The sequence below is a fragment of the Plectrocnemia conspersa genome, unplaced genomic scaffold, assembly GCF_051122295.1.
Source record: "Plectrocnemia conspersa isolate PC_06_02 unplaced genomic scaffold, ASM5112229v1 ptg000012l, whole genome shotgun sequence".
NCBI lineage: Eukaryota > Metazoa > Arthropoda > Insecta > Trichoptera > Polycentropodidae > Plectrocnemia > Plectrocnemia conspersa.
The window spans coordinates 22,709,198-22,727,341 of NW_028277176.1; the positions used below are offsets into that span (position 1 = coordinate 22,709,198).

Here is an 18,144-nt window from a genome sequence, read left to right on the forward strand (position 1 = left end):
ATAAAAAAGATTTTACATACACAATTTCTAAGAACAATGAAGAGCAAGAAATTATAACCATTATCATTATAATGAATGAATAAAATTATTTTAAGATTGATATTGGATGCTCCGTGGTGTCTCAGTGACAAAGACTTGAAAATGATCAATTGTAGAATCAGTGAGCTTACCGTTCGACGAATTGCGGGGTTGGTGAATTTTCCATTTGACAAATTTATCAGTTTCATTTTTCAGATAGTAAAACTACTAGCAGACTGCTGTTTCGCCTACAATTTTTTGGCGTCCTTTATTATTAAGTTTGAATGTAGTGAGTGGTGCTGAACTTTAAGCTTTAGCAAAGTATTTACACAAGACCCTCACGGAAAGTACTAATATTCATAGTAATTGTAATTTTTGAGGATTTATAAATAAATTGATATTTATTTTATGTTCGTCCGTTTTAGACTTTTAAAACGGACCAACATAAAATATCGGAGCAGTGGAGAGCTACAAATTTCCGTGCTTCTGCTCCGAGTCCCACTCCAACGTTTCTGATTTTACTATCTCGTGTTTACTCGTAAAATGACATTTGATCTTTGACATGAGGAAGGATTACATAAAATAAAACAAGAAATTGTAATATGGCCTTTAATGTGATATAACAAATGCACAAATACAATCACAATCAAGACTTATATTGAATTAACACAATCGTCTCATATGGAGTAATTTTTAGTTAACGGTGGTATTTTGCATCATATTTCACAAAAAACGTATTATCACAATACTTTTTCAATCTAGCCTTGTCGGGAAGAGTTCAGTTTTATATCATATAAATACAACTGCAACGACCAGCCTTCGGATCGATCTCGATTCACTCTGAACATCTTACAATCTAACGTCTTAAAAATAACAGTGCTCGAGTCTTCCGAGAGCAACGTCGTTGCAGCTGAGCTGTGAATAAAGTACACTTGACGTGTTCAGTTCATTGTACGAGGGTGAGTCAGATGAAAACTTTAAAGAGGGCGATAAAAAATCAAAACACTGCTCTAGTGGCGTTACATAGTTTAAAAAGTGGTCAACGTTACGAATCAGGCATGCGACACAAAGGCACAGCAAACCATTGAAATCCAACGACGAATGAAAGTTCAGTATGGTGATGCATGTCTGTCACTCCGGCGAGTGTATGAGTGGACTAGTATTCTCGATCAAATCAGGCACACCGTTACAGCAGTTAAGGCATTGTGGAGGAAAATGAGTCATTGATAAGATGAAACAATTAAGGTTTTCTTTCGACTCGCCCTTGTAATTATTAAACAAAACGGCGGGAAGAAAAGTTTAACGCCTTAAATTTGAAACAAACACAATAATAAAAGACATTCAAACGATACAAGCCCTACAATTTAATCTATAACCCACACAACGGTAACGAGCTAGATCGCAACTGTCGCTGATTTGCAACCTAATATGCGCGACATATGAAACAATGTCATATCGTCATATTTACACAATTTAATACACAGTATTATTCATCAAAACAGACTTATTTACGAATACATCTCAAGTATTCAAATAAACACATGGAATGGAACGTACATACATATGAAATATAAATAACAATAAATTAGTCATATACGTATATATTTCACATGTTCACAAAAAATGTATGTATATAATCGACAAAGTGTCAGCCTATTAAATTCTATGTATTTTTTTCTTTTTTACCATTTTGTTTGAATTATTTTTTTATTATTGAAAATATCACGCCGACTAATATCGCGACGTAAGTTATTCTTTGATTTGTTATGTATTTATATATTACAAAGAAATTACAACTATGCATATAGTTAGATTAAGCGTAAACTTTCCAATAATGTTTTCATTTTGATTGTTTTTATAAGTAAGCTATCTATCTGTACAACTTTTAAGTATAACATAACCGACGACGTCGTGTTAATAATAATTAGGCAGTATCATGTTCAGAATATGTGTTTTGTGAAAAATATGTATATATATATATATATATTATCTATTAATAAACACATGACTGATGTATATTATTAATTTGTATCACATTTTAATTTATACATAAGATATACAGAGTATGTTTTGAACGAATTTGAAATTAAATCACAATTATTATAATTTACATTCAAAACATCATCATATACATATAGTGCGAACACAATAAATTTCAATTATAAATATATAGTCAAAGTTGGCGAAAAGTATATTTTTAAAACGAATTGTTTTCTTATCCACTTTGTACTCTGCGAATTAAAAAAATCTGAATTGTTAATTCATTTTAATTCGAATCACATTGGCATCAAACGAAATCATTGGTTCTAAAGAATATCGCGGGCTCCTTATGTTACTTAATAAATATATTGCATATAAAGGTGTATTTAGTTTTGATAAAATTAATTAAGGACTTTTGAATATCTAATTAAGGTATGCCATTTTGTATATAGATAAATAATATAAAACATCAACATAATCATTTCGCTAAAGCATATTATATTATTTATATAAATATTAATATATTATGAAACTCACGTTTGTCAAATCATTTTTTATTTTGAGATAGAAAAATATTTATTATAGAAAAGAGGAGCCTACAATATGTTTAACAAACATGACTAGAGAATTATAAATATATATTAGTTACCTTGTTCCAAAATAAACGCATTTAAACAAAATTGGAATTAACAAATCATAAAATCAATTATTAACGAGTCACTCGTGACTCGTGTATTTTAAAACACATAAAAATGAGCATATAATAAACGAATCTACACATACATAAGTAAAATATTTATAGAAGTGATGTTAGATTTATTTTCAGTTAAAAAAACGCTAATTTCAGTGGTACAAAATCTACTGAGCGTATGGTAAATATAGTATGTGTAAATTACACGCAGAAACAAAAAAAATAATATCTTTTAAGTAATGTTTAAATAGTCATTTAATATAATTTATAATCCTACGTACAAGTCCATATACTCAGGAGAGTACGTCGATAGGCGGCGAAGAAAGCGGCGTCAGAGTATTGTTGGGCGCCGGAGCCAACGGATCCGTCGCCAAAGGATCCAAAGGACCCCCGGCTTCTAATGTGGCTTGTCGTACGGCTTCTTTGTATGGACCGCGTTTCTTTTTATTAAAATGCACCTATAACACACAATCACATATTAATAAATCGTGACGCACTTTTAAAGTCGAATCTCGGAGACTAAAGTTCGCTAAGTACATAATAAATTTAGTAATGAAAAATGATTTTCGATTAGTATCGTGTTTTGAGATGGTAATTTTTGGCAATTGTTGTGATAAAGTGTGAAATGGGTCGTCAATATGTGTTACGTTAAAAAATGAGTTTCTTTTAAATTATGGTTGAGATTCTCTACTAGTCGTTGTAATTCTAAAATCGATATTTTACACTACTCTGTATGGAAAGTCAAGTCAGTAATACTGACTAAAGAATTTCATAGTAAACTATTGAATAAACCATAACCCTAGTCATCAATTATATCATACTAACATTGTGTGTGCGTTTGTATCTTATATTTAATTCCACTTTACAAAAAGAATTTCACAATTTATTAAATATTATTTTTCTTTTAAAAAAAAAAACATTATTTGCTTTGATGACTATATTTAATTGCATTATTAGGTTTGGTGATTTTTCCGGATACGAATTTTGCAGAAAGGAATTTTCATGTTTTCAGAAATCAATATTTTTTCTTTGTTACAAAACGCTAAAAATCTTGAGCTTGTCTTTTTTTGTCTAAATCCGTTTAAAAGAATCTTTATAAAGCAAAACATTTTTTTCTATTGTCTTGCCTAAATGATCTATTTCCATACTACATAGTTTTACGTTTTGAAGAGATTTTAAAAAAAAAAAATCAGTTATTAAGCAATTAAATAGAAATATTGAAAATTTCTGCTACAATTGACAAATGAAAATGTTTAGAACACGTATATTTTTGTAGTATATATTATTATCTAGCAAAAGCGTCAATTGAACAAAGGTGCCTTACAAATACATATACCCTTGAGAGAAACGTTATATTAGGACTCTTAAAAGCCAGATGTACACACTGGATAAGACAAACACTTTCACAAAGAGTTTTAAAAAGCATAAAATACCACTATTTGTTGACACAAATACATTGATTCGAGCAAAAGCGAAGCGAACACAATGGTTTCGTTTATAGAGGGTTACCTGAAGGCATACTCATGCTTCATTAGAAAGGCGGTGTTTGACAATACGACCTAATTGGTCTAAATAATCCTTCGTCCATCCTAATTCTGAGAGAACGCATAAACTTGCTTACTTAACGGAGGGAAAGCAGAGAGCAGAAGGTTAACTTCAACACACTCACACATTTCGAAAGACACCAACAAGGACCTTTTCAAAGGTTCTGCTGCTTCTACTACATTGCCACTATATCGAATATTATATTATATATTAAAACACAATCGAACTTGGACTCTTCCACAATCGATGACTGCTGCTCGATACTGACATCCGAATTATATCTGTATATTGATATAAATAGTCTATGGCTATAAAATATCTCACTCACATCTAAACTGTTGAACAGGTTAGGTGCGAGAGAGCGTTGGTCAGAAATTGAACACCCCATGAATAACTCTCAACGAATCTATTTAATTGTATGTAGGAAGCAAAGGTATTCAGAGCGACGATCGAAGCGGGAAAAACGACTGAGGGAACGCTTGGCTTGTTGTGTTGTGTTAGCCCTAAAACACATTGATAATGATAATGACAGATTGACCAGACGTACCAATCTTCAGTGTTACAGCAATAACAACACTATACGATAACACTTGCAAACTGAAAAAATGATTCTGAACATCTGACAAAATAATTCTTATTATTTAATATAAATTCTGACCATTCCAATTTCAATCCTAATCATTTAACACTTGGCCGATGAGTCATTTTTTCTCCGTGTGATGTGTGAAAGTTTTAAATTGTAGTGGTGCATATGTTAAAATTATTTTATCAGTGGTTTTTAATCTTTGGGTCGCATAAGATCAGAATTAAAGTCATGAAATTTGTTTCATTCTAAAATACTTTGTTTTATTTCAAGTTTAAAAAAAAAAATTAGAAACAAAATATAAATAAAATAAAAAATGCTGGTTTTGAGCATTAGTTGGCGAAATTCGTCGATTTTGTTTCCATGAAAAATGTAGTGTATTCACATCAAATATAAACTCAAGTAAAATTCAACTTTAGTATATGATATAAATATAGCATGTCACATGCTTTTTTTATGAATTTTTAATGTTTTAATGCATTTATCTGAATAAGAAATAAAAAAATGGTACCGAATAAAATTTGGTTAGAACACTAAGGGGCACCACCGAACTACTAAAATTATATTTCAGTCTTCCATGGGTTAAAATTTTTATGTTTATAGCTTTGTCACACTTTAAGAATAATTTACGATGCTTAAAAAATAATTTACAATCAAATTATACTATCAACTCATGTCCCTCACATGGAAGTCACCTGCGGCAATAAAAATAAGAATTGAATATGAGTACAAAGCGCTTTAGTTTTTGTGGGTAGATACTACCGAACCCGTCGTTAAACATCAAAAGTCGTGAAAGGTAGTCACTACCCGTCCCATGGATTACCAGCAGCGGAAAAAGCGGGTAGATATTACTGAACCTGTTGGTTGAGTGTTAATATAAATTCTGACCATATAATATTTATTCTGGCCGTTTATATTGACGTATGTATTCTGACCACAACCATATTAAAATTTTAAACCCGAAAAATACGAGCTATAAAAATACAAGCACATAGCGTATAAAATAACATAAAAATACAAGCACATAAAATTATAATGAAATATTGCAAAACGTAGTTAATTAGTATTATAATAGAAATTGGTCGTTAAAAAGTACTGAATATTTTGTTAAAGCATTGCAATACTATGAACTTTCTCAAATATGAGCAAAAATAAAATCGAAAAATCCAAATTCAGTTATATACATTTATGTCAGATTATTGTTTAATTGTAATAAAAAAAACTGTAGTGTGATTGGAAAATGATTATTAAAATGCTAAAATTTACCATCTTTAATCATGATAGAACTAATCAATTATGAGCACTCGTGAAGGACTTTAAGAAATAGCAACATACCAGAATTTTGAAATCTCTAAATCGGTAACGTACTTTTTTTATTTTTAAGCGTACATGAAAAGTATACCTTAAAGTTATCCAAAAAGGGAGCTAGACGATGACGGGGCACAAGAGAGGAGGTGTTGGAAGCGAACCAAGCGACGCGGGCGTGTCCCTCGCCACCCGTTCCGACTACCCGACCCGGCCACCACGGGAATCCCTGCAGTTTACCCCAAACCACGTCTCCGGCACCGACTCCGTAACCCCCCTCGCAATTAACCCACCCGGTTGCCGAATTTTCACATACTTTGTTCTCTTCGGCGCTGTCTACTTTTTCCGCCGGTTCTTCCCGTATCTGATCGACCTCCGGCACGTTCAGCTCTTCGATCGACGAGTGGTTTTCGTCCGGCGTCTCTGACCCCGACACGTCCTCGTTGACGACCTTGGCCTTCTTGTCGTCCTTTTTCTTCTTTTTGTGCTTCACCTTGTGCTTCTTTCTCGGAAAGTTTTCATAAGGGACGACGCACAACGGAGAGGTAGGGTTCAGTACCGGGGAGATCAGTTTGCGTGCTTGCTTTTTGGCTTTCTTTAGAGCGCGCCTTGCGGCTTTGCTCTCTACGTCTTTGGAAAAGGGCTGAGCCGGCTCATCTTCGGAATGGAACTCTCCGATCGCAGCCGGCAGCTTGACCACGGTCCCTTCTCCTTCCCCGAATGATATCTTTAGAGTTCTGGCGTTAGAAAATATACTACTGGACGATTCGTCCGTGTTGTTGGACGAGTTTTCTATGCGTTTCTTTTTAGGCGCGCAATCGTCGCTGTGCGCTCCGTCCCCCTGACCCCGAAGTTCCCCGTCGGAATCAAAGTCTTTATTGTCTATAGATTTACTATTGGATTTTTCGCTAGAATTGTACATTAGTCGGTCGCGGTTAAAGTCTTCGGTGCACTCTTCGTTGCTATCGTCCGAGTGCTTGAATTTACCTGAACTCTCGACCTTATCCTCGGACTGCCGAATCCAGATTTCGTTTCTGCGATACGCGTTGCCGTTTATCGCGTCGTTTATTTCGTTAGGGTGCAGTCTGGAGATTTTGGGAATCAGCGAATTTCCCATGATGAGCGTCCTGTTGTGTTTGGCGTCTATCTCGTTCGAACCGTATGACTTCTTCTCTTTGGTAGGATTGGAATCGACGCTCTTCCTTTTCCTGGTTTGCACTACGTTCTCAGAGTTTTCGCTGCATATACCCTTGCATTTTGAACACAATACTTTTCTAGGTCTGAGGCGGACGGTCATCTTGGTCCGCTGTTGTTGCTGTTTCGGCTTCTGGGGGATCCCGGGTTTATAATCGGGATCCTGGTACGCAAAGCGCTGGCTGACCGAATACAGCTTATCGTTGACATTGTCGGACTTAGATGCTGTGAAGGCGGGATGCAAGCTCGATATTCCGAATGGGAGGTTTCTGAAATAAAAGAAAATTGTCAATAGATAATCGGGGGTATTTGAGAGGTGTTTCGCATTGAACATTAGGTTTAGGAAACCGTAGTATTTGTTTGCTAGTGCAACTTGTCTTACTTCTTGATGATGTTTCAGACTTCCGTTCAACCGTAAATTCTACGAATTATTTGTCAAATTAAAATGCATGGAAGTAAATAGCTGTCGGCTCGAGCACAACAAGAAATAATATCAACGATAGGCACGGCACGTTGACTTCAAACATAACCTTGATGTAGCCACTAGGAGTATAAATAAAAAACCGCTCAGCAGGTCTATTTATCTTCCAAAGACAGTTAATAATTAGAATATATGAATATTATTCTTTGTTCTAAGAAATCTGACCATAATGACTTAACAGGTTTTTCCAATGAGTCATGATGACGTTTGTACATAATATTTACACACATTCTGCATACACATGCTTGTATTCAAACACACCATCATATATTCTAGCCACGAATTCCCACATTAATTGTTTGAGCTCTTTGTTACATTGTTATTGCCAAAAACATATCCCGGTCGATATAGTCAAGAATAAGGGATGAAATCGTGACTTCTTCGGGTGCTTTACAACCTGCAGTTGAAAGTCGCAAAGTAACGACGGATTGTTAACAACGCCGATCACTATGTCAAGAATACATGAATTGTATTCTGTTTCTAATAAAAAAAATACAAATTAGGATAAAATCTGCCCCGTAAATGTATCCCTTTGCACCTACACTCATATAAAAGACAGTGAAGAATTTACACAGATTTGGTGTTAAGCAGTAAAAAGTTGATGTTGATTTTTTAAGTAAAATCTAAAAAATTCTTAATGTGTTTTTTTTTAAAAGAACGCTGTTAAAACATTGTTTGATAACAATGGAGCCAGATTTAAGGACACTAAGTAGCCTAAAATCTGGCTCCATTCATTTTTGAAGCAGGGCATTACAAACTTTGCATACTAAATCTTCATCTTGGCTCGAACGTCACTTCTATTTTACTCGATAAAAAATTTGAGATTTTTTTGAAATATTTTTGTAACTTTTTAAAATATAACATAGTGGTCGGTGGTAATTATATGTTTGCGGGAGAAATGAAAATAGCATTTCTAATGTATTCATTTCTTTTTATCTAATATCGAGTCATAATGCGACAATAGCAGTTAAAAAATCTGTAATGCAATGGGTAGCAATGCCATTAAATTTAGAAAGTGTCAAATGTGGTTCAAAAATTTCGTTTTTGGAATTTAGACATTGAATATCTATATAAGGGCGGGTATTCCTTAGAGGTTGTTAGTGAGTATATTAGGGCTGCCATCAAAGTAGGTCAGAGATTAACAATATAGAAGCTAGCATAAAATTTCATAGTGTCGCCTATATCAGTTCACAGACATTCAAAAATTCAGGAAAGGTGTTAATTTGAATATCTCATAAAATATCTAAAGAAAAACCTCACGTAGCGAATCTCAATATGCCAATAAATATGATTCCAGAACAAAAAGATTTATTTTTGAGTTGAATTGATACGTAAAAGGCAGTGTTTGGATGGCAATCAACTCCCAATTCCAACTTCGAGAACAGGATTACACTCTAATAAGATAATGTTATGCATTTGGTGGGATATGAAGGGCATAATTCATTATGAGTTGTTGGACTATAGGAAGACAATTACGACAGAGCTCGGCTAATTCGTTTAAAAGTGACTCAGACCATAAAAAAGACCTTCCCTTTTAAATTAAAGTGTAATTTTACACCTCAAGTATCCAAAAAGACTATAGAAAAAATCAATGGATTTTCTTGGGAACTCTTTTCTCACCTACCGTATTCTTAAAATATTGCTCCAAACGACTATCGTCTATTTAGATCTCTGCAACAGTTTTTAGGTGGAAAAAAAATTATTACAAAAACGGATATAAAAAACAGCAGTAAAGAATTTATTGCTTCTAAAAATACATTATTTTTCGAATCAGATATATAAAAAATTAAGTAACATGTGGAAAATAATTTTAAAAAGATGAAGGATATATTATTTATCAACTTCAACTTAAAAAACGCAGATTTATGGAACAACCTGATACATGTTGTGTCTTGGTGTGGATTTTTTGATGTGAGTTTTGTCGGGACGAATGCAGAAATACTTCGAAAATGAATCATAAGTTATGGAAAAAATATTAGAAATATAAGAGTTCCATGGAAAGGGTGCGATAAAAATGTAGGTGTTTCTGATTAAAATAAATAGAGCTGAGAATCTCACGCCAAAAGGAAACGAAATCACAGTGACACTAACACTAAATGTAGATGTAGGATTGGATTTTTAGCAGAAAGATCAGAGTACTCTCCATTTCATTATGATTCATAACAGTAGTTTGTGGAAATGCTCGGTAATCTATGGGTCATATTAAGACTTTTTATTACAATATTATGTCTTACATGAATGAAGCACATCTTTAAAAATTTTTACCAATTACCCCTTCTCAGAAGTCTAAAATCCACCAAAGCAATAAAATCGTGCTTTCCTATTGCGAATTTTTGACTTCTGAGAAGTTTTTACGCTTGTTTATTCTTATGTCGGTAGGATAGTTGCGACGTCTGTCTGTATTTCCTCTTCCGCTTATTTCCCTGAGAGATAAGTTGATTTGGTTTGTATTTTGGACTTGATTTTGGTTAATTTGTGTAGGTTAGGTTTGAATTTGATTTTAGAGCAGCATATAATTTCAGTTAAATTATATTTTCGTTAGTAGAAATATATATCAGCTAATGAAAATGTATTTGGATTTCATCGAAAAATACACATTTATATAATATACTACATATGGAGAAGTTGAAATCATATAAATTATAATTTCACTGGTAAAAATATATATCTCCAATATATCTCGAGAATTTCTGGTTTAGAAGCAGATTTCATTAAATGACATGCATTTTTCTGGGCAAATTCAAACAATATAATAGTTGAGTAGATTTTCAAACGTTAATGGGAAAGGACGACGAGTTCACAAACTGACCGAGTAATTCGGGAAGTTATGGTTGTGAAGAACGTATCAGAACAAATGCAAAATGACTCGATTTACAGATTGAAGAAAATATTCCGCGAAAGACATAGCCGTCAAAAATGATCATGTGACTAATCTGAGCGTTGAGACGTTAAGACCCGTGCTCGTTTTCGTTAGGAATAAGTAATATAAGGAAAACGAGCAGAAAAAGGAAAACATGAGGAGCAGCTGACCTCTTGGAGCAGTCGAGCAGGACCCCCTGGAAGTTGGTTCCGGCGGCGCCGCACGACACCACGAGCACGTCGGACAGCGCCGCCTCCACGCGCACCTCCAGCAGCCGCCCCAGCAGCGCCTCCGCCCCCGGGGGGCCCACCGCAGCACACATGCCGCCCGTGCTGCGCTCGCGAGCGCGCGACACGAGCGTTCGCGAACGCACCTATTCCGCACCTCTTCGCTCAGATTGCAACCGACTCATCGACTCATCGACTCATCGACTCATCGACTCAAAGGTCGATCGTCAATGCGAATAAATCGACACAGTTACGACATCGACGGCTGATATCATTGTTTTTGTTCAAATAATACTTGTTTATTTCAAGCAGGCCACATTTACCTCTTGACGCTTCTGTGTGGGACTCCAACTTTTATTTATCTTAATTCAGCATATTCATTATTAAGTTTCAATCTGAATAATCTAATAAGTAACTCTACATATTGCTTCGGTATGTGCCATACTTGTCATCAAAATCTTGTTCGGGTATTCACAGCGAGTATCGGTGTTCTGATTTATTTTAATCGTGTATGGAGCAAACTTAAAATTTTAACAATAGGTCATTTTATTATGTAATTTTTTCCCCAACGTTTCACTCGGAATTTGTTTCTGTTTATTCCAATAACGTTACAATCGGAAATCATCTAGCGAAATGGTGTCGTGAATTTAAAATAGACACAGAAGTGGTTTTTATGTAAGGTGGACAGACTTTAAAGATATCAAAAGACACTAAAAATAAAAAAAGGCATTTTAGAAATTCGTGTTCAAAGATCATCTCGAAAATTTTTTTTCGAAGAGGACAAAAGAGAAAAAATTGCTATAATAGGTAAAAATAGGTCACGTCGGACATTTTTGTTCAAGAAAGATAACGTTTTTGGGAAGGGCGTCTGTTCCCCTTAGTTTATGACATAAATAAATGGAAGGTTATCAGCAGCTACCGATGAATTCATAAAAAATCATATTGAAAAGTGTTTAACAAGCAATTATATTTTTAATGAATGGTTATCACAATGGTATTCATATTTTTGTATTATTTATCGAGGGGGAAGGGTTTTCTATGTTTATATAAAAGTGACCTAACTTCAGTTTCCATACTTTAAAAAAAACACAAATATATGGATATCTTCGGAATTTTTTATGAATCGAAAATTTGTTGTATTTCAATAATTATGAAAAATAATATCAATTAAATGTCTGCCTCCTGGACCTTTTGTAGCAGCTGATTCCAGATTTCGGGTGGTATCTTTAGGTGCTCATAAATGGATCAACCTGTATATGTATGTTTGACATATAAGTATAGAATATATATAAAGTTGCTATGTATTTTTCGCCATTAACACGCATGGTATAGGAAAAGTAAAAAATTAGAAGGAATCTAAATTTTAAATGACGTTTTGATTATATTTTTATTTACAGATTTGATAAAGAATGCTTTAGAGATTAACAATGAAAAAAAGTATTACCTAACAGCCAACACAAATTGTATACGTATCTGTGTCTTATTCCCATCAACACCACATTTCGCCAAACTATATATGATTTTTTTGCTTTTTAATATATATTTGCAGTAATACTTTACCTTTAATATTATTTTTGACGATTTAAATAATCGATTTATTACACTTTTAAATATATTTTTGTAAGGAAAAGAAGTGTGTTATGGCCAAAAGTGATTTAAAAAGCTTAACGTCAAATTGCGTTACGTAAATGCTTTTGAAGTGTGCGGCGAGCAAATAAGTTATCTTTACATTCCGCTCTGTGATGTTAATGAGACTAGTCTAAAGTCTTGATCTTGTCATTTAGATAAAACTATAGAAGCGTACGTAACTTTGTTATAATAATAATTTATTTAACGATTTATATTTTAATTTAGATAAATATATTTTTTGTAAAATTAATTTTTAATTTAATTTTGAAATATATGAGCTTTACTTAAAATCATATTAAAATAATGTTTTTTATTAAAAAAAATCATGGTAAATATTTATTATCTTTTATTATTAATTATAATACTGATAAGTGTTGTATTATGTTATAGATTTAAAAGATTGTTTAGTTTGTAATCATAATAAATAAACGATTATATTAGCTTTTGATTTATTTATTGTATTTAAAATATGATGAATATGAAAAATGAAAAAATATAATAATCTCGAAAAAAACAAAAATATGTTTTGGAATTGTTAGGATGAATATTTAAAAAAATTGATTTATTTATTTTTCAGTTTATAATCATGTCTGAAAATCGAATCGATATCACTCAACCTCTTTGGGATCAAAACACTTTCATCGGCCGATTCAAGCATTTTGCATGGATCACCGATCCTCGTTCCGGTTTCGCTTCCGAAACAAATTTACACGAAGCCAAAAAGCTGTACTTGAATTACAAGTGAGTAGTGTTGTTTCAATGTCAATTTTAATATGATGCATTCTAATGTTTTGCTATTAATCTATGGATCTAGAGCTGGAACCGAACCAACTGGCACCACTAGAGACCAGGTGCTGAAGGCGAAGCAGTTATACGAATCTGCATTCCATCCGGACAGTGGAGACCTTCAGAATGTTTTCGGTCGGATGTCTTTTCAACTGCCAGGCGGTATGATTATAACCGGTGCTATGCTTCAGTGGTATAGGTAAATACATATTTATAAAGAACTTGAGCAAAAAAACATATTAAATAGTTTATTGTTAAGATCTTAACTTTAAAATGTTATAAATTAAACATGCAAACCTTCATAAAAAATAAAAATAAACTTACTCTAGGCAGTATTATAATTAATCTTAGACACATGTTCTCGCCTTTGAGTTTTCATATTATAATTGTTATATTATACAACAACAAAAATCTTTCGCAGAACAAATCAAGCTGTGATATTTTGGCAATGGGTCAATCAGTCCTTTAACGCTCTCGTCAATTACACAAATCGTAACGCACAATCTCCTTTAACTAAAACTCAAATGGGCGTCGCTTATGTATCGGCGACCGGCGCTGCTTTAGCTACGGCTCTGGGCTTCAAATTTATCGTCCAAAAGAGAGCGACTAATCCAATAATGGCCGTAAGTATGATATAAATAATTTAAATATACAACTAATTGAGAATATGATTACGATATAATACATGTTGCAGAGATTCGTGCCGTTTGTGGCTGTAGCGTCGGCTAATTTCGTTAACATTCCGCTCATGAGACAAACTGAAATTCTTGGAGGTAATTTATAGTTTTTTGTTGAATTAATATTGATCATTGCTTAGAACCAACGATATACATGTATTGTGGATTAAAATTCTTCAGCACCATAATAGAGCTACCAACGTTGAGGTTTCCGATGAGGCAATCCACTTGAATCCAGGGAATTTGAAAACTCAACTGGATAACTGGTAGCTTTTTATTCGTCAATTATCATGTCAATTTTTTAAAACGAATATGCTTCAACTAACATCACTTAAATCGAGAAATTAATTTTTTAACTTTTACAATATTTACGATTTTTATACTGTTACTGATTTTTTACAATATTGATGAAATTTAAATACCTATGTAATATATATATATATATAAAAAATCATAGTAGAACATTTTTAAAAAATATATTACCACTTGCTTGTTTTTAGTATTTATTACAGGTGATCAGAATGATTAAGTTGAATAAAATAGTTTAGATTATATTAGGCTTTTCTTAATAAATTTCCACAACTATTTGAAGCTATTTTCTGTTGGCCCCCAAAATACCCAAAAAATTAGACAAATCACAATAGTCTAAAGCAAAAAAAAACATAAATAATGCTTATTTCAATGAGAAAATAAAATCTCAGTGTACCACAGGGATCCAAAATAGGACCATTGTTGCTTAATTTATATAATAATGATATAATTAATAATATGGAAAAATGTAAATACATCTGTTTGTAGACTACACTTTAATTTATTGCGTAGGTGATAATGTTGAAGAAGTTGTAGATAACTCAAATAATAAATTGAGTATAATAGAAAGATAACATACCTAAACTAAATGTATTTTTATTAATTATAGATATGTTAGATAATAATATAAAAACAGTTATAGATAACTCTTTTATAGAAGTAATTGATAATATAAAATATTTAGGAGTAATTGTAGATAAAAAAATAATTTAAGGAACATAAAAATGTACATATATGTATAGGATGAGAAATATGTCAAGTATAAAACAAAAAAAATAATCTACGATAGTATTATATTACCCCACTTTAATTATTGTGCAACAATATTATATATGGTTAATAAATTAGATAAGACGATGTTGCAAAAATTACAAAATAGGGCAATGAGAGTAGTTTTAAATAAAAATAGATTTACCAGTTGTAGAAGTATGATTTAAAGATTGGAATGGTTAGATATTCAATAAATATTGAAGGACAATTCACAAAAATAAAAATGTAGTGGGTTTTCTCAGTGGAATAAAAAAACACATTTAAGAAATAAATTATAATATTAGTCTTTTTTATATTCTGTTTATGTTTGTATTATGTTTTATACGTACACATGTTTTGATTATTGGAAATTATAAATTATCAGCTATATTAGCTAAATATATTAATAAGATAAATAATATAGCCTTCAGTCTCTACTATATTTTTAGAAATGTCATTTTAAAATCAGCCGTGTTTTACATTTTCTGTTAAAAAGCTCGTACGTTGCTATACAAATTTATAAACTGCTACTAAGAAATTTTATTATAAATCTATGGAGCTTGGAGTATAAATTTATGGAGTTTGGTTGTTCCCATGACGCCATTGGATGTTATCTCGATTGTTTTCAACATTGATGTAGTGAAATTTCATTCTCAGACTTATGCATAGGTTAATGCATTACAGGCAGCTGATGCACTTATGCGTCATTTGTAATTATAATGTTAATGGCACTTTAAAACACATTATCGTAATATATTAGAAAAGTTGTTATATATTGAGTATGGATTATTAAAAATATAAGTATTTACCTAATCTTTTTTTAAGGGATTATATATTTTTATTTGTTTAGTGTACATACTTTAAATGAATGTGGCAAAACTGACGTGAATTTTTCTAACATTGTTACCTAGTCATAAAAATTTTGTCTTACTCGTAAAACTGTCAATACATTTTTGTCATTCATGGAAATAAAAAAATTCCGTCTAATAAAGGCCACAAAAATTAGATAGATCTCTGAATATAAAAAAGTTTTTATTTTAATTTTTTGTAGTATATTTTTGACCTCTGAGTTTTACAATTTTTTTCTTATTTAAAAAAATTGTTTTGATTATTTTACATTTGACCTTATTACTATTTTTTGTAGGATTATTTTATGTTTGATACGATTTTAAAACTTTTTAAAACCGCTATTTTGAAAGAAGTTGGCGCATCAGGCTGATTATCAAACCTAGCCATAATTTATACGAGTTCTATTTTTAAGTTTCACATCGATATGATAAAAACTTCGACAATTATTGTGTATTTAAATATCAGTATATTTTGATTCAGGGTGATTTTCGGGTCTCAGTGATTGTCACAGAAACTGTATTGAAATTTTTTGGAAGTCATGAGACCCTGTTAGTATTTCTTAAGAAATCTACCTAAATGGATGTATATTTAAAGATCAATAGTGTTATTTGTATATTACTTTTAAATAATTGCTTTCACTTCTACTATAATAAATATAATAGATTGTCTCTAGTTGTCCTTAACGATCATCATTTTAAAGCTTACAGTGATTTATTATAAACATTTTAGGTATTGACGTCGCCGATGAAAACGGAAACATCGTCGGCAAATCGAGCATCGCTCCAATCAAAGGGATAGGTCAAGTCGTCACTTCCAGGGTCATAATGGCAGCTCCTGGTATGCTAGTCTTGCCGTTTATAATGGAACGCTTGGAGCCGAAACCTTGGATGAAGAGAATAAGATGGGCGCACGGCTTGATGCAAACTTTGATGGTCGGTTGTTTGTGAGTATCTTTATGTATCATATTTAATTTATCTACTGTTGATGGATATGTATAATTAAAATATATTTTTAGCCTCTCCGTCATGGTGCCGACTGCATGTGCTATATTTCCGCAAAAATGGTACTTGTTTCTCATTATATTACATATATTATTTTAATAATGAGATAATGACCTTGTTGCAATTGTTGTCTCGAATAATTTCGTACGGTCATTCAAAAGTGAACATAGCAGTAAAAAGTATCCACTTCATGTGAAATAACCCAATTGATTGATTTCAGTTCTATTTCGACCGACACTATCAAAGCTTACGAGAAGGAGAATTACGATGAGATTGTTAAAAATACGGGTGGAAAAGTTCCATCGGTCTTGTACTTCAACAAAGGACTGTAAACGCCGTATTACCTCACATAAGTTACAACGATAAAAATGACAATATTTAGTCCTATAAATTAATTTTTTATGTATATTTTATTGCTCGCTTCTATATTTTTTTATGTTGCATAGCTTTACACAATGTCAATTCAATCTGAGCAAATGTGTGTCATCTTTTCATCGTCAATCTTGTTTTATGAAGCACAATGCCATTTCATTCAGCCAATTTAGACACTTTGATTGAATAAAGAAAATGGTTTTCATACTCAATTTAGAAGTTATTTCAGCGTCGATTGAAGATTTTGCAATACTTTGACGTGTTTAATAAATTATTGTTGCAGTCTCAACAGAATAATTTTGCTGCATTTACAAGTATATAAATTTCATAATAGTTGACGTAGTTGTTAATGTTCATGTATTAAATGTTAATTTATTAAAAATACAATGTGATAATTAAAATGTAACATTTAATTATTCATTCCAATGTTAGGAATAATATCTTGACTAATAAGTTTTATTTTATTTTAGCGGCGATTTTCCATAATGCTTTTAGTTGATTTTTGATTGATTTTTACTCATTTTAATTTTAAGTAATTAAATTAATATATGTTCCTTATTTATTTATATTATTTAATAATTTTCTGTGAGCCAAAGAATATATAGAATAGACTAATTGAATCACAGGAAATAATAACACAAAAGACAATAACGTTAGATATGATACAAATAGACACAAAGTGATTACTTAATATGCTTTATTGATATATATTTTATTTTTTATACTTAATTTTTCGTCCATATAAAGTGTTCAATTAACATCCATCCAAATTATATTATTTAATGATATGAAAGGCAATATGCAAAGCTTATTTATTATAATAAAAAATAATGCAATACATTTTGATTTAAGCAATATGTTAGTACAAATTTTGCCCTTGAAAATAT

General features: G+C 31.9%; 2 protein-coding genes and 1 long non-coding RNA gene across 6 annotated transcripts; 2 read left to right on the forward strand and 1 right to left on the reverse strand.

Annotated features, from left to right (window-relative positions):
- Nucleotides 1–2,548: 2,548 nt before the first annotated feature.
- On the forward strand, nt 2,549–11,044 carry LOC148228641 (uncharacterized). Its single transcript, XR_015811727.1, has 2 exons — nt 2,549–5,564; nt 5,656–11,044. It is a non-coding gene; the product is annotated as an uncharacterized LOC148228641 (long non-coding RNA).
- On the reverse strand, nt 2,549–11,044 carry LOC148228640 (uncharacterized). Of its 4 annotated transcripts, none has more exons than XM_088200655.1 (3): nt 10,828–11,044; nt 6,439–7,585; nt 2,549–3,147 (listed from the first exon to the last, which is right to left on the reverse strand). In XM_088200655.1, exons 1-3 carry the CDS (start codon nt 10,977–10,979, stop codon nt 2,983–2,985), a joined length of 1,464 nt encoding a protein of 487 aa, XP_088056781.1. In that variant the 5' UTR covers nt 10,980–11,044; the 3' UTR covers nt 2,549–2,982. The 4 variants fall into 4 exon arrangements, 3 of the variants coding, with proteins under 3 accessions (XP_088056781.1, XP_088056782.1, XP_088056780.1); XM_088200656.1 differs by having other exon boundaries at nt 6,416–7,585; XM_088200654.1 differs by having other exon boundaries at nt 6,220–7,585.
- A 1,415-nt stretch (nt 11,045–12,459) lies between these two features.
- On the forward strand, nt 12,460–17,710 carry Sfxn2 (sideroflexin 2). The gene is made up of 8 exons (XM_088199495.1): nt 12,460–12,684; nt 13,091–13,254; nt 13,328–13,498; nt 13,721–13,922; nt 13,994–14,072; nt 16,614–16,827; nt 16,900–16,947; nt 17,106–17,710. The coding sequence occupies exons 2-8, from the start codon at nt 13,100–13,102 to the stop codon at nt 17,215–17,217; spliced, it is 981 nt and encodes a 326-aa protein (XP_088055621.1). The 5' UTR covers nt 12,460–12,684; nt 13,091–13,099; the 3' UTR covers nt 17,218–17,710.
- The last annotated feature ends 434 nt before the right edge of the window (nt 17,711–18,144 follow it).

Excerpts from the sequence above, each read along its gene's own strand:
- Sfxn2 (XM_088199495.1), top strand. The coding sequence starts at position 13,100 with ATGTCTGAAAATCGAATCGATATCACTCAACCTCTTTGGGATCAAAAC. Across the intron at positions 13,255-13,327 it reads AAGCTGTACTTGAATTACAA|AGCTGGAACCGAACCAACTG; the intron begins GTGAGTAGTGTT and ends CTATGGATCTAG. Across the intron at positions 13,923-13,993 it reads CGACTAATCCAATAATGGCC|AGATTCGTGCCGTTTGTGGC; the intron begins GTAAGTATGATA and ends TACATGTTGCAG.
- LOC148228640 (XM_088200654.1), bottom strand. The coding sequence starts at position 10,979 with ATGTGTGCTGCGGTGGGCCCCCCGGGGGCGGAGGCGCTGCTGGGGCGG. Across the intron at positions 7,586-10,827 it reads CTGCTCGACTGCTCCAAGAG|AAACCTCCCATTCGGAATAT; the intron begins GTCAGCTGCTCC and ends CTTTTATTTCAG. Across the intron at positions 3,148-6,219 it reads CCTTTTTGGATAACTTTAAG|GTGCATTTTAATAAAAAGAA; the intron begins GTATACTTTTCA and ends TGTGTGTTATAG.